The sequence below is a fragment of the Pecten maximus genome, chromosome 16, assembly GCF_902652985.1.
Source record: "Pecten maximus chromosome 16, xPecMax1.1, whole genome shotgun sequence".
Lineage (NCBI taxonomy): Eukaryota > Metazoa > Mollusca > Bivalvia > Pectinida > Pectinidae > Pecten > Pecten maximus.
Genome location: NC_047030.1, coordinates 11,903,567 through 11,930,626, shown reverse-complemented (window position 1 = coordinate 11,930,626; position 27,060 = coordinate 11,903,567). Strand labels below are relative to the sequence as shown.

Sequence of the window (27,060 nt, the reverse complement as noted above, 5' to 3'; positions counted from 1 at the left end):
AATATATGCTTCTACGTTTTATCACAGTACGCTATCCGGATCCTATGATCCTAACATTGCTTTGAATTTTAGAATGTTGGAACTCTTCAGTTTTGAAGATAAAAATATAACAACAGGGAAAAAATGACCGGCGAAAAACTACTCGCTGTTTTTCTGATAATTCTTTATTTTGTAGCTGTTTTTGGTTTATACGAAGATCAGACTGGAAAATTTGATTGGTATGCAATCTGTTTATGTTGATTTAGTTATGCTATCATTCCCTGATCACAGAATAGACCGGCAGCTTTACATCCGATCGGACCATGTGTCACAGGGCCGGGCCCGTTCTTTTTTTGTTGACGGACCAGTTCGTTTAAATTTATTTTTCAAACACTTCAACTGTAAATCCTGATAGTTTTTCAGATGCTAATACTGGCATTGAATGCCCCCATGAATCGAAATATGGTCACTTAGTTCGCGACTCTGCCCTTATTTTTATTTAATAAACAAAAATTAAATTGCCATATCTTATCTGTAGAGAACCACATTTAAACCATCAATCTAATTCTTATCTGAAGGGTGATCACTATATATAGCATTATACACTTGCACGACTTTTGAAAAATAATTAAATAAATTAAATTAATAAATGAGATACTGAGGCGCAGCATATCTCGTCTGTTGAAATGTGTCTCATTTAATTGATCTTTATAATTATGTCCCAGGGATCACTTTGGGCAGAGATTTGGGGATTTTTACCAATGTTTTTCAAAAAAATCTCATTAAAAATTCAAAATTGTACCTCTTTATACAGACAAATCTCATAGGAATTTTGCTAATCTCATAAAATCTCCCATAGGTTTTAAGAGCCAGAGTTATCCCTGATGTCCTACATATATATTGACGAGACGTGTTAGCTATATAGAGTTTAAATGCATCTTTCTAACATCTTGACATGCACTTGTTCTTTTCTTCACAAAAAATGTTATATTTACAGCAGTGAGATACATTGTGTTTGTTTGCTATAAATATACGCAAAAGATGGAAATATCTGAAGTTTGTTAACAGTTTCATTAACTGTTCAATCATTGTGAGGACTGAGGAACCCATTAACATGTTTCAAAACCGTACAATGTAGTTTTCGAGTCTGCAACCTAAACTTTATGGCTGCTCCAATGATAGATATAAAACAGGCAAGGGAAAAGAATATATATTATAATATTTCAATCGGTACTGGACGCAATCATAATTATATATATATATATATATATATAAGCATATCTACAATTTTTTAATCGAAAACGACCTTATTTATAAGTATCTATAATAACACCATTATGTCGAACATATTATGTGGTTAAATTTAAACTTTCTAAGACATTTTAATATAGACTTTGTTTGAATGTTTAAAAACTGAAAATCATTTCAAGTTGGCAAGGTGACAATAGTGTTGGTAATAACCGGTAGTGATTTGTGTATAAATGCTATCTATGTTACATTTGGCTTTATTTTGCAGGAGACAGCAGTATGTTGGACGCGTTGACCATCTCTTTTGGGACCAGTCTGTTACTTTGGGTAAAAGGATTTTAGTGGCGACAGACCAACATTTGGTGGCCGCTATACACAGTCATAATGGAAGCATAGGTAAAACAAGTTATGTTTGCTCTTATGATATCTAGCATGTCTTTCAGCCAACCAGTATTAATTAATACTTTATGGAGACAAGAGTTATTAAAAAATCTCTTCCCCATAAAGTATAACATCTATTTTCCCCACAATGGTGCCTGATGACACAAGCCTGTATATATGTCCAGTGGTTGATTTGATTTGAAAATATTTTATTGTTATAAACAAATGGATTGGGCACAAGTTATTACAACTTAGAAAAGCCCTCTCCACAAATATATGTTACAGAAAGTGTGATAACGACACAAAATGATTACATTGATTTATATAGAAAGATAGCAAATAGTTGGAAGGAAAAGGGACAGATGTAGAGATATCAGGGTGAGAAGATGAAAATTGATATTTTAAATAAATTTACTAAATGAAATGTTCATGAATAATGTACACAAATTATTAATTGTTAGGCCAGAGTAATAATAAATAATAATACGTGGCACTATCTAGCTACACATTCAAAACATGTCACTTATCGATTGTTTGTCGTAAACACAATCCATGGAACATTCTCTTATGTCAAGCTTTTCCTTCCTAGGTTTCTTGTCCATGTGCCACGCATTCGAATTTAATTATACTGGTGAATTAACATATCATCATATGAACATATTACAATATAAACATTATCAAATTACATATTCTAAGTAAGACATAGGTTAAAATTAGAATAAACATAGAAATATATCTGGTCCAGTGGTTAGGTAGATGTGTCATTACCGATTTACGGGGGAAAAGAGTTTTAATATTCAGGACATGTATAGCCATTATATACTTATGTTATTATGATCAATGAAGTATTAGCATCTATAACAATAAAGAAGAAACATTTTGTGAAATGTCCTTAAGTTTGTACATGCTGTGAAATTTCATATTTTTATTCCAGCATGGAGGAAGATCCAGGAAGATGATGACAGAGGGATTATAGATTCAATTGACCACCAGAATAATGGTACACTGTTTTAATGGTTTTCAAAACATTTCAATTTTTGCATCAAAATTAATTTCTGTTTAAATTATCATCCTTGATCCATGATTGATGATCCTCTAGCTATCCATCTGTAAACAATCCTTGTTATTATTTCTTGAGAAATTCTTATAGTATATTTTTCTAAAGATTTTATGTATGGATTTACCTTGGTCCCTTGTTGCATGATCAAAGACTGGTTGAAAAAAATAGACATAAATAAATGATTGACAGATGATTATCTTCAGTTTTGACGGTGGAAGTTTGTCTTTAGCTGTGTGTGTTCTATAACAAAAGTACAATAATAAAACAAACAATGGAAATAATTAAGTCACTTAAGAAGAAGAAGAGCAGAAAAGTTCAGACTTGCATAAAACAGATTAAGTTCATACAAGATATTTGATAATGTTCACAACAGCTCCAATATGTTGTGGGATGTTGTTGTAATATGGTTATATACAGTGCACTCTGTCCAAACCGACTCTGTCCAATCCGGATATTTGCCAAAACCGGCCAAATAATTTGGTACCGAAAATTCCCTTCTTTATTTATACTAAATAGACTCTGCATAATCCGGACTCTGTCTATTCTGTAATCCGGCCATATATTCCGGCCCCATTCCTTCTGTTTACTAGTAAATCTACTCTGTATAATCCGGCGTCAGTCCCATCGATGTTTCCCTGGAAGCGGTGGCTTCAGGGGCCCCCCGACGAGTGTTTATACAGTTGTAATTTTCGCACAGGTATATTATTAATTGACCATTAAACAGCATTGTCCACAGGTGGTTAGGGCTGGATAATCACCTAAACAGTTGTTACGTACAATAAAGAATGCATTTTTGTCAATTTATACCAATAATGTTACAAGTTTGTGAATGTATCGTAATTAAGAAATGTTTCATGCATACTGGCTTCCCCTTCGCGGACCTCACTACACGAACGTACCAGGATGAGGAAGTCGGAGATGATGGTGACATCATACCTTTTGTATTACTCCGTTTCTGTTATCAACAAACATGGATCTCATGGCAGCCGCCAACATTAAGGACCAATTAGAAATTGAGGCTAATTCCTCAGATTGGGAATCTGCACTTATATAAAGTGTCAGATCGGTTGATTGTTCGGACTCAGTGGAAGGCCTCTTAAAAAAAACATCAATCAGTGATTGATTTCAACCGATATAACGTACACATAGTGTCATATTGCCAGTGTTGAATTAAATTATGTTATTCAATTCAAAGTTTGTATATGCATGAATAATGCACAATGACATCTTCTTTGTAATATATCTTTTATTATTATCATTATTTTTTTTTGCATTCAACGATGATATCAAGTAGAATCTCTACAATCCGGAACTCTCTACAAACCGGCTTTATTTTGTAGTCCCAAAGGTGTCTGGTGTAGACAGAGTGCACTGTATAAGGTGCAGTTGTCTCTAACAAAAATGAAGTAAAATGTGGTTTTGTAAAACATATATGTTTTTAAGGATTTATATTTCCATATGGAAATGTTTGATTAATTACTAACTGATTATGTTTTGCTTCAAGCAATTAAATTATAAGAGCAACAAATATACATTGTGTTACATACAGCTCTGGTCACGATCAGTGGAGGAGGCAGATTTGTCAGGAATTGGCAACCAGGCAGTGGCTCCCTCTACTGGGAAGTTGAAACTTTTAAATCTAGTGAATCAGGTGCAAGGTAGGTAACTGATGTTATACCTGATTTGATTGTGTGTTTTAGCAGTCAGAAAAGACAATATTAAGTGTCATTAAGACATTAACAGTATTTTAAGAGACAATTTTTGTTTGGAATACACCTGTAGAAATTTTGAATATTTTATTTATATTTTGTCTAATTCAAGCATTATTTATCATTTTAGAGGAGACATAAGGATCTACAGTAAAGGTATGTATATTTCTCTATTGAGTCTGAAAATACCTAAAAAGTGCACTTTGATTAAATATAATCAAAAGAATTAATTAAGACACATACAATTAAATGATAAGTCAACTGTATGACATAGTTAAATTTAATATTTGAAAAATATTCCATGAATTATCATTAATTCATTAATTTACCTATTCCTTGATCAAAATTATTTCATGAATAATTATTTTATGAAGGGAAAATTATTTTATGACAAGGTACTGATTTTAGATTTTTCCAAATATGTCAGTTTATTTTATTTTTTTCTCCAATACCGTCCAGATGAAGTGTTGGTTCTGGCACCAACAGGAGTCTACAAGCTTAACTTACATAATGGTAAAGAGAAGTGGACGCTACAGCTACCAACAAAGTAAGGCTAGTCCTGTACATACCGGGAAATAGGCATTGGGTTTACCATTAAAGTAACCAATTTTAAGCTGATATTACATTTAATAGCTATATAAAATAGAAAAGAAAAAAAATCACTTGCAGTTAAAGAATAGATATTATTTTTTTGGTGAATTTGAAGACATAATTTTAATATTTTTAAAACAAGCATTTCTATACAGTAATTGGCTAGGCTTATAATAGTGAAAAGATTTTGGTTGGCTAGTAGTGCTTTTAAAAGAAAGAAGTCTGTTTATATAGAAATTGAAATGTTTTATCTGTTTATAGAGAAATTAAAATGTTTTGTGTTGTAATCAAGCTAGGTTAGGTAAAAAGCATTATCATGAATTTTTGTTTTAGTGAAATACCATGATATTAATTTTGGGCTAACCCTCCTGAATCTAAAATATCATTCAAGTTAAACATAAAAAACCCAGCAAATTTATTCTCTTCAGTAGTGATAAGTAACATTATATGTGGTACCATAATTTTTGAATTGCTGTTATCTGCTATTTATGGCCTCGGCTAGTATGCTATGTTCCCAATGTGATGTGTTAAAGATGAGTTACAGTTTACATTATTTAGCTTGTTCCAACAACGTCAACACTAGAGTTTTATTTCCCTACAGGGACAATGTGGTTTTTGAAAGACTGGTTTTGCAAGGAAGCAACATTTATGCTGTGGGACGATCAGTGGGTGCTCATGTGATGGTGGTTTCTGCAGATATTGAAGGCACCCTAAAACAACAGCGATCTGTACCAGCTGCCTGGATAAAGGAAGATACAGAGTAGGTTATCTGATTATCAGGGTTATTGTCCTACAAAAGAGTTGGTTATCTGATTATCAGGGTTATTGTCCTAGCCTACAAAAGAGTTGGTTATCTGATTATCAGGGTTATTGTCCTAGCCTACAAAAGAGTGGGTTATCTGATTATCAGGGTTATTGTCCTACCCTACAAAAGAGTGGGTTATCTGATTATCAGGGTTATTGTCCTACCCTACAAAAGACTGGGTTATCTGATTATCAGGGTTATTGTCCTACTCTACAAAAGAGTGGGTTATCTGTTTATCAGGGTTATTGTCCTACCCTACAAAAGAGTGGGTTATCTGATTATCAGGGTTATTGTCCTACCCTACAAAAGAGTGGGTTATCTGATTATCAGGGTTACTGTCCTACAAAAGAGTGGGTTATCTGATTATCAGGGTTACTGTCCTACAAAAGACTGGGTTATCTGATTATCAGGGTTATTGTCCAACCCTACAAAAGAGTGGGTTATCTGATTATCAGGGTTATTTTTATACCCTGTTATAGAATAGTTTTATCTGATTATCAGAATTATTGTTTTACCCTATTTTACAATGGGTCATCTGCATAATCAAGGTCATTGTCTTACCCCATTATAGAATGGGTCATCTGCATAATCAGGGTTATTATCCTACCATACAACTTAATAGGTTAAGTGTAAGATTATATAGGTGTTAATTATATGCATTGAAAGACTAGTATGGATCTGTGTGTTACAGCTGTGAAACTCTTGATGCGGGAGTCATGCTGTGTTACGATGACGTTTCATCAAACCTGCAACTGCTAAATTTAGAGTCTGGCCAGGTGTTTGTGGAGGTTGAGCTTCAGGTAGGTACATAATCAGGTGTTGTTTGTAACTTGTTATTAAGTCTGACCTTTGAGGGAATAAAATGAAAGAGAGAAAAAATGTCTTAAAAACAAGTAAATATTTCAGACAGGATACAAATGTGGAATCTTATGTTTCACTCATATAAATATACCTATGTTTAAGTTTGACACTCCTAGAAATGTTTAAAGGTATTTACTACTGCTACATACTCACTTTTCACTGTAAATCATTTAATATTACTTGCATTAGGAACTGGGGCTATCAGCTGGAGGAAAAACTGTGTCCTTGGAGAAACTCCGCCTCCATACCTCAGATCATGGAAAATCCCATCTGCTTCTCCGTCTTGGAAATGATCACATGGCTATCCTCAAAGTCAGCAAGGATCGCATTCAACTGGTGAAGGATTTACCAAAGGTAGCTTAGGACTTGTATTAATTGTACAGTATATCTTGTGTTATCATCATGTACATCAGACTTGTGTAACACTTCCATCATCCCTGATTGATCTTACGTTTATTAACCCACCTTTGTCGGATTGTGGGCTATTCAAATCGCCTTTTGTCCATGGTCTGTCTTTTTTCAACAATCCTTGTTGTCCCTATTTCTCAGAAAATTCTTTATTGAACTTTATCAATTTCATAGGTAGGTTCCCCTTGGTCTCTAGTTGTGCAGGATCAATTTTCATACTGAACAGAAAACAGTTGTATATCTAGGTTTGTAATTTCTCAGAATGTTGTTCTTAATTGAAACCTAGATTCTGCTAGTTATCAAATTATAAAAAGGAAGTGGTGAACTAAGGGAAATGTAGAGAAAAAATATCAGTCTTGCATAAACCAATCAAACTCATTCAGTGATGGACAATAACTATTGTGATGTATGTGTTTGATCTCTGTCCATTGGTTTATCATTGTGATGTTGTAGGTATCCGCTGCCTATGTGGCTAAGGTGGAGGACTTGGACATCCTGCTGACACTCCACAGAGCATCTAAACAGGTAAACACTCTAGAGGGTATCCGAACATGTAAATACTCTAGAGGGTACCCGAACAGGTAAATACTCTAGAGGGTATCGAAACAGGTAAACACAAGACCATCTAAACAGGTAAACACTCTAGAGGGTGTCCGAACATGTAAATACTCTAGAGGGTACCTGAACAGGTAAATACTCTAGAGGGTATCCAAACAGGTAAACACAAGACCATCTAAACAGGTAAACACTCTATAGGGTATCCGAACAAGTAAATACTCTAGAGGGTACCCGAACAGGTAAATACTCTAAAGGGTACCCAAACAGGTAAACACTATAGAGGGTATCCAAACAGGTAAATACTCTAGAGGGTATCCAAACAGGTAAACACAAGACCATCTAAACAGGTAAACACTCTAGAGGGTATCCGAATAGGTAAACACACTAGAGGGTATCCAAATAGGTAAACACTCTAGAGGGTACCCAGACAGGTAAACACTCTAGAGGGTACCCAAACAGGTAAACACTCTAGAGGGTACCCAGACAGGTAAACACTCTAGAGGGTACCCAAATAGGTTAACACTCTAGAGGGTACCCAAACAGGTAAACACACTAGAGGGTACCCGAATAGGTAAACACTCTAGAGGGTATCCGAACAAGTAAACACTCTAGAGGGTACCCAAACAGGTAAACACTCTAGAGGGTACCCAAACAGGTAAACACTCTAGAGGGTATCCGAATAGGTAAACACTCTAGAGGGTACCCAAACAGGTAAACACTCTAGAGGGTACCCAAACAGGTAAACACTCTAGAGGGTACCCAAACAAGTAAACACTCTAGAGGGTACCCAAACAAGTAAACACTCTAGAGGGTATCCGAACAAGTAAACACACTAGAGGATACCCAAACAAGTAAACACTCTAGAGGGTATCCGAACAAGTAAACACACTAGAGGATACCCAAAGAGGTAAACACTCTAGAGGTTACCCAAACATGGATGGTACCCGGTTAAATAAACAGCCTAGAGGGTACCGGGACAGTAACAATATAGATGGTAGTCCAGGAGGTCAATGTCAACAGTGTTCCAGGACAGATAAACACCTGGACAGATAAACACCTGGACAGATAAACACCAGGACAGATAAACACCTGGACAGATAAACACCTGGACAGGTAAACTCTCTACAGATAATCTATACAGGTAACAATAAGCATTGAAACAAGTGAAAAAAAAGTCTTAACTGTGAATGACTGATGGTTTCTAGATATGAGTATGCACAGTATGTATAAAGCAAAGGAATATCGATAACCCGACATATTGATTATCATTTTGTATCTTGGCCTTTTACATATAAATGGGGGTCAGGGAGGGTATAATCCATAGTCAAAAAATGTGATACCCGGTGTCCTGTATATATATTTAACATAGTAACACAATTAACGAAGGAAGACAACTTTATGACTCGTGCACTGACTGGGCCTCGAACCCACAATCTACGGTACCCAATCGCCTAGCCAGAAATACCAGCAGTTTATAATGCTGTGTCACATCGGCGTTCTTATATATATCTCATTGGACTCCGTTACACCATAGTATGGTATCCCTAAGTTCTGAACTTACATAGATTATGGCCATTAAAGTAACAAATGTCACTCCACGAGGAGACGGTATATATAATGTTAGCCCCTGCTAACTCTGCTGTTATATTTTCTGTTAACAGAGCATACTTCTTGTGGGATATGACCTCGCGTCTGGAGGAGAAATCACGGAGCTATCTCAGAGTATAACGTTCCCTTCAAGCCACGGTCTCCCTATGAAGGTAAGATTGGAGAATTAACTTTGGAGAGTTTTATTTTCCTTTCCAGTCAATGTCTCCCTATAAAGGTAATATTGGAGAATTAACTTTGGAGAGTTTAATTTTCCTTTCCAGTCATTGTCTCCCTATAAAGGTAATATTGGAGAATTAACTTTGGAGAGTTTTATTTTCCTTTCCAGTCATTTTCTGCCTATAAAATAAGATTTGAGCACTCTCCAAGCCCATATGATTTTATGTTGTTTATCATTAGATAGAAATTTGTCTTTTCAAATGTTTCAAGGCTTTTTAGGGTTTGATAAATATGTGTGTTTGACTGTGCCACCCGACCACCCTGTGGAAAGACATTTTAAAACACATGTTATGTGAAAATTGTGTAACATGTTTCCTGTCTGTTTTGTAGCTGGATGCTGTTGTAGTGAAGAAGAATGGTCGCTTGGCATACAAAGCTATTGTGAGGTCCGAGGATCAGTCTCTTCAGCTAGTCCAAAAAACAGGTTGGTTTGTTTGATTGATCAACCCATGAACAGTCAGGATCATTTTGAGGCAGAGCTTTATTGTAGAAGCTGGTGGCTACCTCACAACAACATAAGGAGGTCTGTCGCATGCCATCAAGAGTAATCAATATTGACTTACTTGCTGTAGTATTATAATGTCATCTGATCTGAAGGGTCAGGATGAACTATAGCCATCGTGCTTCGTCTATCGTTGTCCGCTGTGCGTAAACTTTTCACATTTCAAACTTCTCATGTTCCACTGATGTGATTGAACTGAAACTTGTCTGTAATGAGCCATCTTGAAAAACATATTTTAAAACTTCTCCTGCAGTTCGACTGGTGCCATTTAGCTGGAAATAGGCGATGATGTTAAGGAAGGAGAGCCAACAAAGTGTTGTTATTATTTGGACTGATAAAAGCTTTGATATGGCAGTCACTGCCGCCATTTGTAACATGATTGCACAATTATAGTTTTCCTGACCACACTTATTTCAAACTTCTTCTTCCCGTGGCGTTCAACTCAAACTTGGCTACAATGATCTTGAGATGGTCCTGACAAAGTGTTGTTTATATTCTGGCTAGACCAAAATCCATGATGGCCTCTATGGCCAACAGTACCACTATACTTCCTAATGAGTATTTATACTACAATAGTTCAAGGATCTTAGTGAGATGACCGTTAAGGCCCATGGGCCTCTTATTCATGTTATGCCCTTGCTATTTTATAGGAGGGCATACAGTGTTATGTAGCATGTCATTGTCATATTCTGAATCATTCAACAGACAAGTTCTAATCTGAAGTTAAAAATTGAATAATCGTTGTCTTCTCACTGTAGGGCGGGTGTCCTGGAAGAGGGAGGAAGCTTTAGCTTCAGTCCTGGCGATAGAAATGGTGGACTTCCCAGTTTCAGAAAACCAGGCTAAATATGAGGACGAGTTTGGAGCTCAGAAAGGTGAGATAATCAGACAAGCACGTTTGATTCTAGTATATTTTTATGTCAGAGCTGGATCTGTGTTTCCCTCTGGCACCTTACATGTAGGCGAGTTGGCAGCAAAACAAAATGGCAGACATCATGTCTCAAAAAGTATTTTCTGTTGTAAAGTGTGTATCAGCTCAGACTTAAGCCCTTGAAGTGATCTGTATCAGATTTAACATATAATAGTGATCTGTATCAGATTTAACATATAATACAGGTTTACAGCTGATGTTATGTTTGGTTACATTTCAGAGGATATTGTCAGCATGTTTGTGAAGAGATTTACCACACAGTTTCAACAGTTAAAAGTAAGTACTGATTCTATTAAGATTAGGATTATTATTTTTTTATTTAATACTCCAACTTCTGATAGAAATTGCCCATGAAGGCCCCACCAATAAATCAAATATTTGAAACTTATTAAATTTATGCCTTTAATTCATACCATACTAAACTAGAGCCTTCCAAAAGCTTACTGGAATGGGCACAACACATTCATAGATAGGTTCTGAATTATTTGCCTGTATTGCAGATCAAAAACAGATTATCATGGTTATCAGACAATAAGCCCTTATCTGGTAATTAATGAGTGTTTATTACAGTACATTGAAAATGGTGAGAAGTAGAGATCAATCTATTGGTGAAATAAGAAATCCTGTAGTCAACAAGTTCACCTCATACAATGAATCCAAATGCTGAGCCTCACTCCCCCCCCCCCCCCCCCCCCAACTTATTTCAGGATGATAGGTGATAGGGTAATCCAAACAGTATTTCCTTGTTGTTTTAGAATCTGGCCATCCAGCAGCTTCAAAAGCTACAGGGTCATCGTCACCATGGAATCCTGGAGGCTGACGCTATAGAAGAGGAGGAGGAAGAGGAGGAACTCACACGGGACGAGTTCAATATCAACAAGATGATTGTAGTGGTCACTGGGGCTGGCAAGGTATGTATTTGTACTAGTCACTTGAGCTTGGTAGCTTGATAAGTTGTGATCTTATATTGTATTGGTCAGTCAAGTTTGGTAAGTTGTGTACTTGTATTGTATTGGTCAGTCAACCTTGATAAGTTGTGGTCTTGTTTTGTATTGGTCAGTCAAGCTTGGTAAGTTGTGATCTTGTATTGTATTGGTCAGTCAAGTTTGGTAAATTGTGATCTTGTATTGTATTGGTCAGTCAAGTTTGGTAAGTTGTGATCTTGTATTGTGATGGTCACTCAAGCTTGGTAAGTTGTGATCTTGTATTGTATTGGTCAGTCAAGCTTGGTAAGTTGTGATCTTGTATTGTATTGGTCAGTCAAGTTTGGTAAGTTGTGATCTTGTATTGTGATGGTCACTCAAACTTAGTAAGTTGTAGTCTTGTATTGTATTGGTCAGTCAAGCTTGGTAAGTTGTGATCTTGTATTGTATTGGTCAGTCTACCTTGATAAGTTGTAGTCTTGTATTGTGATGGTCACTCAGGCTTGGTAAGTTGTGATCTTGTATTGTATTGGTCAGTCAAGCTTGGTAAGTTGTGGTCTTGTATTCTATTGGTCAGTCAACCTTGATAAGTTGTGGTCTTGTATTATATTGGTCAGTCAACCTTGGTAAGTTGTATTCTTGTGTTGTATTGGTCACTTGAGCTCGGTAAGTTGTGATCTTGTATTGTATTGGTCAATCAAGTTTGGCATGTTGAGAGGGGAATGTCGGTGGAAGAGTGATACCATTCCTTTACCAGCACATGTACAGACTAGTGCTAATCATTGGTTACACACCAGCACATAGCCAGTACTAGGAAGGAGAAGTTTTACAGTATAGTAACAAGGTGTATTACTTTGTGATGTATGTGGTAAAAGAAAAATTTGTGCAAATAACCCTCACACATATAGTTTACCTATTGAAATGGTGAAATCAACCAACCCTGGAAATAACCATGTTTACAGTATGTTATACAATAAATGGCTGTACAAATGTCCCGAGAGGAAGTAAAAGTTGAGGAAGGGTACACTAATGTCAGTTTTTACAGAGGAAGGGTACACTAATGTCAATTTTTACCGAGGACGGGTACACTTATGTCAGTTTTTACCGAGGAATGGTACACTTATGTCAGTTTTTACCGAGGAAGGGTACACTTATGTCAGTTTTTACCGAGGAATGGTACACTAATGTCAGTTTTACCGAGGAAGGGTACACTTATGTCAGTTTTTACCGAGGAAGGGTACACTAATGTCAGTTTTACCGAGGAAGGGTACACTTATGTCAGTTTTTACCGAGGAAGGGTACACTAATGTCAGTTTTTACCGAGGAAGGGTACACTAATGTCAGTTTTTACTGAGGAAGGGTACACTGATGTCAGTTTTTACCGAGGAAGGGTACACTAATGTCAGATTTACCGAGGAAGGGTACACTTATGTCAGTTTTTACCGAGGAAGGGTACACTAATGTCAGTTTTACCGAGGAAGGGTACACTTATGTCAGTTTTTACCGAGGAAGGGTACACTAATGTCAGTTTTTACCGAGGAAGGGTACACTAATGTCAGTTTTTACTGAGGAAGGGTACACTGATGTCAGTTTTTACCGAGGAAGGGTACACTAATGTCAGTTTTTACCGAGGAAGGGTACACTAATGTCAGTTTTTACCGAGGAAGGGTACACGAATGTCAGTTTTTACCGAGGAAGGGTACACTAATGTCAGTTTTTACTGAGGAAGGGTACACTAATGTCAGTTTTTACTGAGGAAGGGTACACTTATGCTAGTTTTTACTGAGGAAAGGTACACTAATGTCAGTTTTTACCGAGGAAGGGTACACTAATGTCAGTTTTTACCGAGGAAGGGTACACTAATGTCAGTTTTTACCGAGGAAGGGTACACTAATGTCAGTTTTTACTGAGGAAGGGTACACTAATGTCAGTTTTTACTGAGGAAGGGTACACTAATGTCAGTTTTTACCGAGGAAGGGTACACTAATGTCAGTTTTTACCGAGGAAGGGTACACTAATGTCAGTTTTTACCGAGGAAGGGTACACTAATGTCAGTTTTTACCGAGGAAGGGTACACTAATGTCAGTTTTTACCGAGGAAGGGTACACTTATGCTAGTTTTTACCGAGGAAGGGTACACTAATGTCAGTTTTTACCGAGGAAGGGTACACTAATGTCAGTTTTTACCGAAGGAGGGTACACTAATGTCAGTTTTTACCACGGAGGGTACACTAATGTCAGTTTTTACCTGAGGAAGGGTACACTAATGTCACTTTTTACCGAGGAAGGGTACACTAATATCAGTTTTTACCTGTTTGACAATATAGATACATTCACTTGTTTCAGATCTACGGACTGAGAAGTACCAATGGCCATGTCCAGTGGTCTGCTTTCCTGCCCGACTTGGCTGCCTTTAGGAGTAATGACGAAGATAAAATGCTGCTGTTTGTACAGAGGACCACCGCCCATTTCCCAAACCCGCCCCAGTGTGTCATTATAGGCAAAAACAAGGTTGGTTATGTCTTCACAATTGAAGCTCACAATATTGTTTGTTTAAACCAGAATTGTTGCAGAAACTACATGTCACTGAAATTTATCTGGTTCAAAATCAAACCTACATGTATATTACTTTAATCTGTAAACATTTAAAAAATGTAGTGTTATTAAAATAAAACCAAAAAAATGTTTAAAAAAAAAGCAAAAAAAAACTCTCAACTGGCCTTTATAAGCAGGTGGTGTTTATACAAAACTTCAATAACTGTGAATTAAATTGTTTGGAATGAAAACAGGTAAAGTTTTGTAGAGACACCTTTGTTATGAAAAGTTGTCAATGAGTGATTTTAAAACAGTTGTCACTGTATGTCAATTTAAGGTTAAATCATATGTATGTTAAATAAAATTTGTCCAAATATTGAATTTGAACTTGAGTTATTAGTTTGTAAAAATAAAAATATCTTCGACGAGGAATGTAAAATTTCTGTTGAAAACCTGTGGTAACCTTTCTGACTAATCTCCCTTGTTTCCAGATAAGTGGTGAGGGTCTCCTGTATGCCTTTAATCCTATCAGTGGTCAGCCTGTAGGAGATGTCCCGTACGGAGGACTCAACCTCGGCTTCAACGTCAAACAGGCGTACATGATCGGTGAAGTGGATGACCACTTCCTTCGTGGGATTATTTTCCTGGATGATAAACACAAGGTATAACTGGATGTATTGTAGCAGTATAAGAATGAACTGAACGCCAGTGGCCAGGTAGCCTAGATAGTTAGAGTGTCTGTCTAGAGTTTTGAGGTCCCGGGTCGAGTCTTAGTCTGTTTGTTACAATTTTCCTTTCCTGTTAATTTATCTCTATAATTAATTAGTTTTTTGTGACATTCTTCAGGTGATAATAAATTGTATTAACAATTGCATGGCAGTGCTGCAATATAAACTTTGTGATTCATAAGATTGTAAATGACATTCATCACATGCCTGTTGTGATGTCATAATTGTAGCAGGATGCAAAAAACAAGGATAAGGGTCACTGTTACTATTCATAGAAAATCTTTTTCAGCTTTTGAAATCTTAACTTTTTAATATTTATAGAGAATCTGTTGTCTTTTTGTTAGACTCCACCATCTTATCTTTATTTGATGAAATGAAGTTGATCCTTTATCTATACCTTGAGAATTCTCGGCCGTAGCATGTGTGTGGTGATATTTGAAGAATGAGTTACCATTTTGTTTACACATCTTGTTTCTGTATGATTGATGTTTCCATACCTACCCATTTTGTTTACACATCGTGTTTCTGTATGATTGATGTTACTATTACAGATCCATACCTACCCATTTTGTTTACACATCTTGTTTCTGTATGATTGATGTTACTATTACAGATCCATACCTACCCATTTTGTTTACACATCTTGTTTCTGTATGATTGATGTTTCCATACCTACCCATTTTGTGTACACATCATGTTTCTGTATGATTGATGTTACTATTACAGATCCATACCTACCCATTTTGTTTACACATCTTGTTTCTGTATGATTGATGTTACTATTACAGATCCATACCTACCCATTTTGTTTACACATCTTGTTTCTGTATGATTGATGTTTCCATACCTACCCATTTTGTTTACACATCGTGTTTCTGTATGATTGATGTTACTATTACAGATCCACACCTACCCAGAGGCATTCATGTCTGTAGCTATGGACATCCTGCCTAGTCTCTTTATGTTCACTGCTGACTCGAGCACTGGGTTCCTGAACGGCTTTAAGGCCAGACAAAAGGAAAAGGTAATGTTATATACAAAAAGTTTATTTTGCATTATTTTGCAAATTTTCCTGTTTGTTATTTTGATGTTCACATTTCTGAGGAAACTACCGTCATTAGTACAATGGCACATATAATACAAATTAGTTGCAAAACTTTTACAAGATTTATTTCAATGAATGAAAATCTATTAAAACATTTAAGCATTGATGTCATTTTTTTAGCCCACCATCATCAGATGGTGGGCTATTCAAATCGCCCTGCGTCCGTGGTCCGTCGTCCGTCCGTCCCTCCGTCCCTCCGTCCGTCCGTCCCTCCGTCCGTAAACAATTCTTGTTATCGCTATTTCTCAGAAAGTACTGAAGGGATCTTTCTAAAATTTCATATGTAGGTTCCCCTTGGTGCCTAGTTATGCATATTGCGTTTTGAGACCAATCTGAAAACAACATGGCCGACAGGCAGCCATCTTGGATTTTGACAATTGAAGTTTGTTATCGCTATTTCTGAAAAAGTGCTGAAGGGATCTTTCTCAAATTTCATATGAAGGTTTCCCTTGGTGCCTAGTTATGCATATTGCGTTTTGAGACCAATCGGATAACAACATGGCCGACAGGCAGCCATCTTGGATTTTGACAATTGAAGTTTGTTATCGCTATTTCTGAGAAAGTACTGAAGGGATCTTTCTCATATTTCATATGTAGGTTCCCCTTGGTGCCTAGTTATGCATATTGCGATTTGAGACCAATCGGAAAACAACATGGCCGACAGGCAGCCATCTTGGATTTTGACAATTGAAGTTTGTTATCACTATTTCTGAGAAAGTACTGAATGGATCTTTCTGAAATTTCATATGTAGGTTCCCCTTGGTGCCTAGTTATGCATTTTGCGTTTTGAGACCAATCCGATAACAACATGGCCGACAGGCAGCCATCTTGGATTTTGACAATTGAAGTTTGTTATCGCTATTTCTGAGAATGTACTGAATGGATCTTTCTCATATTTCATATGTAGGTTTCCCTTGGTGCTTAGTTATGCATATTGCGTTTTGAGACCAATCTGAAAACAACATGGCCGACAGGCAGCCATCTTGGATTTTGACAATTGAAGTTTGTTATCACTGTTTCTGAGAAAGTATTTAAGGGATCTTTCTCAAATTTCGTATGTAAGTTTCCCTTGGTGCCTAGTTATGCATATTTCGTTTTGAGACCAATCAGAAAACAACATGGCTGACAGGCAGCCATCTTGGATTTTGACAATTTAAGTTTGTTATCACTATTTCTGAGAAAGTGCTGAATGGATCTTTCTGAAATTTCATATGTAAGTTTCCCTTGGTGCCTAGTTATGCATATTGCGTTTTGAGACCAATCTGAAAACAACATGGCCGACAGGCAGCCATCTTGGATTTTGACAATTGAAGTTTGTTATCACTATTTCTGAGAAAGTATTTAAGGGATCTTTCTCAAATTTCATATGTAAGTTTCCCTTGGTGCCTAGTTATGCTTATTGCATTTTGAGATCAATTGGAAAACAATATGGCCGACAGACCGCCATCTTGGATTTTGACAAATGAAGTTTGTTATCTCTATTTCTCAAAGTACTGAATGGATCTTTCTCAAATTTCATAAGTAGGTTCCCCTTGGTCCCTTGTATTGCATTTTTGGACCAGTCTGTCCTGAAAACAACCTGGCAAACAAACAGCCATTATCGTTAAATCTCAAATTTCTTATATAGCTAGGATTCCCTTGAAAAGTACTGGAGGGATGTCTCAATTTGCACAGATTAGTAAAATGAAGGGAAAAGTAGGGAAAAGATCAATCTGACATGGAACCTATGAAGATCATTCAGTGGTGGGCGCCAAGATCCCTCTGGGATCTCTTGTTTTAGTTTCATCGGGGTATGAAACAAATTTTGTTTGCAAACTCTTACAGAAGTTTGCAAACAAAATTTGTTTCATACCGCGATGAAACTAAAAAATAATTGACATCAACGCTTATAATTAATTTTTGAAAATGATTTTCTAATTTAAAGCATGTTTTATGTACAATTTTACTGTTTTTAAATGGGATTTTTTTTCTCAAATCAATACGCAACGTCAATTGTCGTATTGTGACGTCACATTTTTCGCGCCATTCTCGGAATTTCTTTCATAGAAGTATGAAAAGAATTTTTCGACCAATCACATTTGAGTATTTACCATGAAAACAAAAAAAAATAATTATTTATTACTACAGTGAAATTTATGTTACTATATTGTGTGTATTACTGAATGGACTTTCCATAAAGGTTAACGTCAACAGCACAATTACAATGTCAAATAACACTCGATATACTATGTTACAGGGTATCACAGCTGACAACGTGTGGAGTATCAACCTCCAGAAAAAACAACAGACAATCACAAATGTTGTAGGCAAAAGAGTTCTGGGTAAGTCATCACCATCTTGTCTATAATAAAGATTTAACTAATTGTTGGGTAGCTCTGCTGTACACAGAAATTTCTACCACCTTGTACCTGCTTGATGAAGTAAAAATAAAAGACAAAGGGAAGTTAAAATTAAGATTAATAATAATGTCCAAAGATTCAATGGTTTGAATTTTCTAAAAAAATAAATCTCATTGAAATGTTGATTTTATAATAATCCTTTTTAGCTCACCGGTTACGAGTAACCGTGAGCTAATACTGTACCCCTGGCGTCCGCGTCGGCATCCCACCCCACTTTAAAGTTTTTGGGATCAGTTTTTGGAGTAATTTTATAGCAAAATCATGCAGAAAACAAATGTGTTTTTTTTCGCATTTTACCATTTTGTGGACTTTACTTTTATGGCATACTTTTTTGGCACATAAACTGACTTTAAAGTTTTAGGGGGTAAGTCCAAAATTATGCACCTCACACCCTTCTAATTTGGTTTATACATTCATTAGAGGTCTAGGAGCAATATTATGTGATGTACAATTTCAAAATGACATGCTTATACATACATCAAAAATGAATTTATAGTGTGATTGCTGCCGCCGGTGAGCTTTCACAATCATTGATTGCACTTGTTATTTTATCTGTCCCACAGAACAAGTACACTCCCAGGGTCGAGTACTAGGAGACAGGAGTGTACTGTACAAATATATGAACCCAAACCTGGTGGTAGTGACGACAGAGGGAGAGGAGTCATCCAGTCTGATGAAGGGTAAGTACAGAGTCGCCATCTGGTGGTAGTGACAACAAAGGGAGAGGAGTCGTCCAGTCTGATGAAGGGTAAGTACAGAGTCGCCACCTGGTGGTAGTGATAACAGAGGAAGAGGAGTCGTCCAGTATGATGAAAGTAAGTACAGAGTCGCCACCTGGTGGTAGTGACAACAGAGGGAGAGGAGTCGTCCAGTCTGATGAAGGGTAAGTACAGAGTCGCCACCTGGTGGTAGTGACAACAAAGGGAGAGGAGTCGTCCAGTCTGATGAAGGGTAAGTACAGAGTCGCCACCTGGAGGTAGTGACAACAGAGGGAGAGGAGTCGTCCAGTCTGATGAAGGGTAAGTACAGTGTCGCCACCTGGTGGTAGTGATAATAGAAGGGGAGTCATAGTCTCACATAGGGTAGTACAGGTATACTGACTCAAGGTAGTGACAAACATGGTTCCTTTTTTTTCTAACCTCAGGTTCCAACAACTTCGTTAACATCTACCTAATCGACAGTATAACTGGCCACATTGTGTTCCATGCCAGCCACAAGAAAACCAGAGGGCCAGTCAACGTGGTGCATGTAGAGAACTGGGTTGTGGTGAGTAACATTGACGGAAAGATATATAATATTAACATTTATGGTAAAACAAAGAGATTGGTAGTGCCAGTGTCATGGTCTTTAAATGGATCCTTCACATGTTTTTGGTGTTTGTTGTCCTGAAAAAGCCCAAAAGTGGGCAAAAGTGGTAGACAAACTGCATTAAAACAATTATATGATGTGCTGAGGTTTTGATTTATTAGCTCACCTGGTCCGAAGGACCAAGGTGAGCTTGTGCCATACCGTGTCGTCCGTCCGTCGTCCGTCCGTCTGTCTATCGTCCGTTCGTCCGTCAACAATTGACTTCTTCTTCATAACCACAGATCAGAATTCGACCAAATTTGGTCAGAAGCATCCCTATGGGGTGGGGACTCAAAATTGTACAAATGGTGGGGCTGACCCCCCAGGGGTCTGAGGGGCGGGGCCAAAAGGGGTCAATATAGCTATATTGATATAAACGACTTCTTCTATCAAACCCGAGCAATGGATATTGCTCATATTTACCTGGTAGCATCACTATTGGGTGGGGATTAAAAATTATACAAATGATGGGACTGACCCCCAAGGGGCCTGAGGGGCGGGGCCAAATGTGGTCTATCGGGCTATATTGACATAAACGACTTCTTCTCTGAATCCGAGCAATAGATATTGCTCATATTTGCCTGGTAGCATCACTATGAGGTGGGGATTCAAAATTGTACAAATGATGGGGCTGACCCCCCAGGGGCCTGAGGGGCAGGGCCAAATGTGGTCAATTGGGCTATATTGATATAAATGACTTCTTCTAAGAAACAGAGCAATGGATATTGCTCATATTTACCTGGTAGCATCACTATTGGGTGGGGATTAAAAATTGTACAAATGATGGGGCTGACCCCCCAGGGACCTGAGGGGCCAGGCCAAATGTGGTCTATCGGGCTATATTGACATAAACGACTTCTTCTCTGAAACCGAGCAATGGTTATTGCTCATATTTACCTGGTAGCATCACTATTGGGTGGGGATTCAAAACTGTACAAATGATAGGGCCGACCCCCCAGGGGCCAGAGGGGTGGGGCCAAAGGGGTCAATTGGGCTATATTGATATAAACGACTTCCTACTCTGAAACCGAGCTATAAGTATTGTTCATATTTGCGTGGTAGCATCACTATGAGTTGGGGATTCAAAATTGTACAAATGGTGGGGCTGACCCCCCAGGGGCCTGGGGGCGGGGCCAAAAGGGGTCAATATAGCTATATTGATATAAACGACTTTTTCTTTGAAACCAAGCTATAAATATTGCTCATATTTACCTGGTAGCATCACTATGAGGTGGGGATTCAAAATTGTACAAATGATGGGGCTGACCCCCCTGGGGGCTGAGGGGCGGGGCCAAAAGGGGTCAATATAGCTTTACTGATATAAACAACTTCTCTGAAAACGAGCAATGGATATCGCTCATATTTGCCTGGTAGCATCACTATGGGGTGGGGATTCAAAATTGTCCAAATTATGGGGCTGACCCCAGGGGCCTGAGGGGCAGGGCCAAAAGGGATCAATTGGGCTTTATTGATATAAATGACTTCTTCTCTGAAACTAACCAATGGATATCTCTAACATTTGACTGGTAGCATTCCCTTAGGTTAAGGATTCAAAATTGAACAAATGACAGGGCTAACCCCCAGGGGGCTGAGGGGCCGGGCCAAAAAGGGTCAATTTGGTTAAATTGATATAAACAACTTCTATAAACAACTTCTTCTCTGAAACTAAGCCATGGATATCACTCACATTTGTATGGTAGCATGGTAGTGGGGTGGGGATTCAAAATTGTACAAATTTTAGGGTTGATCCCACCAGGGGGCTGAGGAGTTGGGCCAAAAGGGATCAATTTTGCTAAATTGATATGAAAACAGCTCATATTTGACTGGTAGCATACTTTTGGGTAAGGATTTAAAATTTTTAAATCCAGGTGAGCGATACAGGCCCTCTGGGCCTCTTGTTCATGAATATAAAAAGTAGTCTTTGTAAATGTTTTATTAGATGGAAGGATATAGATTTTTGTTTTGATTTTTTTCTGTGCTGGCTGCATCAAATGGTGTGTGTGTTGGCTAGTGGGCTCTTAATGACTTGCTGTTGTGAAAACTCTGTACAAACAATTCTTTATGATTATAATGATATTATTATTACCATAAGAATTTAGAACCATATTCATCTTCAAATAAGCCCTCCCCTAGTGTATAATTTTAGTACCATATTCATCTTCAAATAAGCCCCACGCCTAGTGTAATATTTTAGTACTGTATTTATCCTGAAAAAAACTCCCCTAATGCAAATGTTTATTACCCTATATATATATATATCCTCAAATTAACCCCCTCCCCTTGTGTTAAAGTTTGATATACATTATATATTTTGTAGATGATTGAGGTGGGTTATTTGCACACAACCACTAATTTACTATTTTGAAATGCAAATGTAGGTCATTCTGCAAAAATGAAGTAGGTGGTTTATTTGTGGACGTGAACTTATTTTTGGATAAATACAGTAATGTGATATAGTTTCCATTCTCTTCTTATATTTGTTTTGTTTTATTTTTAGTATGATTACTTCAACCTGAAGGCCCGCCGTCATGAGATTGCAGTGATCGAGTTATTTGAGGGAAAAGAACAAGGCAACTCCTCGGCCTTCTCCTCCTTCACAGCCCCTATGGAGCCCCTTGTTCTACGTCAGTCATACATCATGCCAGTTCATATCACAGCGATGGACGTCACGGTGACAGAAAAGGGCATCACCAGTCGCAGTCTTCTTTGTAAGTTTATAGTTCACCAGCTGGAAGTTTAGGGGAGCCATTGCTATGCCCCTGTAAATTTTTTATAAAGTAGTGTTATGTTAATACTAATGAGGATATAGCTTAGTCCTATAATATAAGACTTTGAAGGTTCATATCGTGATTTTTGATGTTCATTATCGGATATTTACATTTTTGTTATTTGTTAAACCTCGAAGACATCCATTTGTTTCCTCACCATTATAATTAAGGTCATGGGTTGCCAATCTAAGACTGGTCAAATATTGGTCATATGATAGGAATAAAAACAGACATAATGGCCATTATCATGCTAACTTTATCTGGTTGTACATAGCTGTCTCAATGAGACTGGACACAGACAGAAAAATAGTTGATTCTGAGAAAAGTTAGATGTCTCAAATATCTTAACTATAATGAAGTTGAAAAATTCTTACGTGACAAAACTTTTAACTGCTTGTAAACAAGGGGCTCCAACAGATAAATCAGCTGTTAAATATTACATTACACTATTCTCTATAACAGTTTTGTCAAAGCTTTAACTCCATTTATAATGCTTTATTTTCTACTTTGAAGCGTTTTAGATTGTAAACTACATGTAGATGATTTTTGTATGTTTTCAGTTGCAATGACAGCAGGAAAAATTTTGTCTCTACCAAAAGCTCTTTTGGATCCTCGACGACCAGTGATTCCATCGCCTGAAACAATGTGAGTATTACCGTAGATTTTATTGAATAAACAAATCTGTTGTATGTAAGAAATTCATTCCCTTTGCTGTTACCATGACAGGTGATTATGTACAATCATATTTGTCAGACTAAAAGTCATAGTTAAAGTCTTTAAAAATGGTAGTTGCTACTCCTGCTTAATGCTCAGTATTTTGGGAGTGGGACAACTGGTTTGCCCGTTTGTCAGTATAATGTGATCGAGTGGAGAGTCCTGCTGGGTGTCTTCAGCGGTATACTTCAGTGAGGTAGCACTATAAAGCCGGCAGCAGTTCATTGCTATCTCAGGGAGGCAAACACGAACATACGCAGGCTCCCAAAACACACACACATTCACCACAGACATACAGCTTACAGCACAGGAGGCCGTCCTTAAATGACCTTAGCTGTTGATAGGACGTTAAACAATACAGAACTCAACCCTCAGTCTGTTGCAATAGGTATTTTTTTTAGATATTATCAATAATTTTTTTCCACAGACATATTTTAACCCAGAAAGAATTTTGTAATGACACAGTTTGATATAAATCCTATACATAATAGATAAGAAACTGTTGAGTTTACAAACAGACCTCGTTCTACACAGTTTGTGACATATGATTATTACAGGGAGGAGGGAACCATTCCATACATTCCTGAGATTCCTATCTCCACGGAGATGATGGTCAACTATTACCAGAGTGTGGACAAGATCAAGGGTATACATAGCTCTCCCGCGGGACTCGAGTCGACCTCCCTTGTGTTTGTATATGGTCTAGGTGGGTATACACTAACACTATAGGACCGTGAATTGGTCTTATTTATCGCTAATCAACTGGTTCTCATTTTGAAAGGTTGGATATTTTGTTGTGTATTTAAATCGATTTGTTAAAACAAATAAACAGTTGTCGGTTATATGTGGCCGAATATTTGATAAATATTTTATATATTAATTTTCAATTTTGTTGAAGTATTATAAAAAAATGTAGCAAAAATTAAATTTTAGAAGTCTTTGACTTTCTTATATCCCCATGTGGAAAATTAGGAAATAAATAATGAAGTATATTTTATACTTTTCATGGTCCCCAGAATAATGTTATATTTTGTAATGCGTTTTTAGGAAATTCCATACTCATAGATTGTCTAGTTTGACTACTAGATTGTTTCTGGTAGGTAAGAATACTCCTTTCAATACAAATTTACTACTACAGTATCAAAGTGATCTTATTTATTTTTTCAGATCTGTTTTACACTCGAGTGACCCCTTCACGGATGTTTGATGTTCTCAAAGAAGATTTTGACTTTTATTTTATTTCCCTCGTCCTGCTGGGAATGTTCCTAGTCACTTTTATCACACAAAAACTAGCTTCTAGAAAGGCACTTAGTCGAGCATGGAAGTGAGGGTTGATAGGTGTAGACATTTAACAATGACATTGAGTACCACAGAACAATACCCTTCCAGTCGTATTTTATCTGTGATACAGGTTAGAAAGAAGGGGTTAAATGGTTTTATTACATAATCAGGCGGTTATTGATCGAATTTGCTCATGTAATATTTTGACATATAGGTCACTAGCTCAGTATAATATAATCTGGAGCATTTTAAATTGGCTGTGCCAGTCCGTAATCTTTTGTGCTGGCATAACATGGCCAATGACATCACGCCATGAATTGATGATGGTGCAACGAAATTGCTGACTCCATTTGGTTTTGTCCACTTTAAAACCTGTCAAAATATAAGTTTTCTGAATTATGTGATAAGAAAGTTAAAATTGAAACTAAAAAGACTCATAATTCATTTTAAAAAATATATGAAATGACACTTATTTTTAGATGCTATTATATATTAGTTCACACTCAGATAGAAAACTAGGCTTGAGGCTGACCTGAATTGTAGACCTGGGGCTTATTTCACTAATAAACTAGGGTCGTTTCCATTTATTACGGTCCAAACGGTTGGACCAGAGTTGTTAATTTATGAAATAAGGAAGGACCTGGTGATTTTATGTTGTTTTCAGATGAGCCTTGAAAAAGACTTTCAAGGCCTCCATTAACATCTGCAGATCCTCCTAGATCTATGCCTGAAATATTACATTTGAAACAGGCTGACTTGTTTGTCGGCATAAACGAACGGCCCAAGGTCTGAAGTTAGCCAGACTTGTAGATGTAAATTATTTGGTGGAAATCTTCCCGAAGACAGCCAGGCCATTGTTGCATACCCACAGTTGGCTATTTACACTACGTAGTCTCAAGATTTCTGTTGTTTAATTGGCCTTTTATCTGATTTTTAAATAGCTGATAAAAATATGAGAAATCTTATGATTATGCACTCCGCTACACTTACTGATTATGCATCCTGTATTGAATGTATACAATGATTTGCAATACATTAATTCAATGTGTTTCTATTTCATAGTGATATTTTTTTCTATTTAATGGTTTATGCATTTACCTAGGTATGTATGCTTGGTGGGTCGTATGTTTGTGGACTTAACCAGCTACAACTCGCAGCAGAAAAATATTTACTAGTATCTCAATCCGTTCTTCTTTTATTGTTTAATCTTAAGGATACACATACAGATGTTTAAGTTTACAGATCTACTGTAATTTATGTATTGGAAAATCCCTTCAGGGTCTATTAGGTCTAGGTAAAACTGTTGGATGGATGTATCTTCAGGATACATATAGAGATGTATAAGTTTACAAATATACTGTAATTTATGTATTGAGAGCCCTAAAGGGTCTGTTAGGTCTAGGTAAAACTGGGATGGATGTATCTTCAGGATACATATAGAGATCTATAAGTTTACAAATATACTGTAATTTATGTATTGAGAGCCCTAAAGGGCCTGTTAGATCTAGGTAAAACACCTGCCATGCTCTGTTCACCACCTAACATAGTTTGTAAAAATTACAATTAAAAATGGTTTTCAAGAAGTGTAGTCATACTATGTACTACTGACACAACTATCACAGCTTTAGGACACATATGGAGACACAGGAGCTAGTTACATTAAATATATTATTGGTATGCCTTATTTATCGATACTAGTCCCTGTGGTAGAGTTTAGGTAGATCTACCAGGATGAATAATTGGCAGTCTAATAAACGAGTGTTAGCTTTACTGATTTTTTTTTAATAGTACTCACTGCCTCTTTACTTAATAATAGATTTTCACCTTCTGTAGTGACATTACAATATTTGTCTCACTAAAGTTTTTTGTAGTATCAACTGCCTCTGTAAATAGATTTTCAGTTCCTGTACCGACATTACAATATTTGTCTTACAGAAGTTTTTTTGTAGTATCGACTGCCTCTGTCAATAGATTTTCAGTTACTGTACCAACATTACAATATTTGTCTTACTGAAGTTTTTTTTTGTGGTATCCACTGCCTCTGTCAGTAGATTTTCATTTCCTGTACTGACATTACAACTATAGCCCTGTATGAATGTTGGTATGCCTTGGTTAAAGATTAACTACAGATGAATTGCATGGGTGTAGATTTGTGTGGAAGGGGTGGCTGAGTTTGGTTGAAAATGCATTATAAATCTGAAACACTATTACAATTACAAGACTAGTATTCATTTAATATATACATGATGAATCATTTACATTTATAATGGAGTACATGTACATGGAAGTATTTTTGTTTGAACACCTTTTTCAAGTAGCTGGGCATTACTTTGAACATGGAACATTAACACTGCCATTGTACTGTCCTATATATAAATTGTAGTTCAGTGTTTGAAATACT

At 36.9% G+C, this 27,060-nt stretch overlaps 1 protein-coding gene across 1 annotated transcript; it reads left to right on the top strand.

Moving 5' to 3' along the window:
* Nucleotides 1-105: 105 nt before the first annotated feature.
* Nucleotides 106-25,171, top strand: LOC117344495 (ER membrane protein complex subunit 1-like). The gene is made up of 25 exons (XM_033907252.1): nt 106-218; nt 1,496-1,623; nt 2,543-2,608; nt 4,218-4,326; nt 4,508-4,533; nt 4,837-4,924; nt 5,570-5,728; nt 6,465-6,573; nt 6,824-6,988; nt 7,496-7,567; nt 9,262-9,360; nt 9,758-9,851; nt 10,688-10,804; nt 11,081-11,136; nt 11,616-11,771; nt 14,129-14,293; nt 14,809-14,979; nt 15,947-16,069; nt 18,387-18,471; nt 19,113-19,229; nt 19,694-19,815; nt 22,394-22,604; nt 23,225-23,309; nt 23,936-24,084; nt 24,546-25,171. The coding sequence occupies exons 1-25, from the start codon at nt 124-126 to the stop codon at nt 24,704-24,706; spliced, it is 2,928 nt and encodes a 975-aa protein (XP_033763143.1). The 5' UTR covers nt 106-123; the 3' UTR covers nt 24,707-25,171.
* The last annotated feature ends 1,889 nt before the right edge of the window (nt 25,172-27,060 follow it).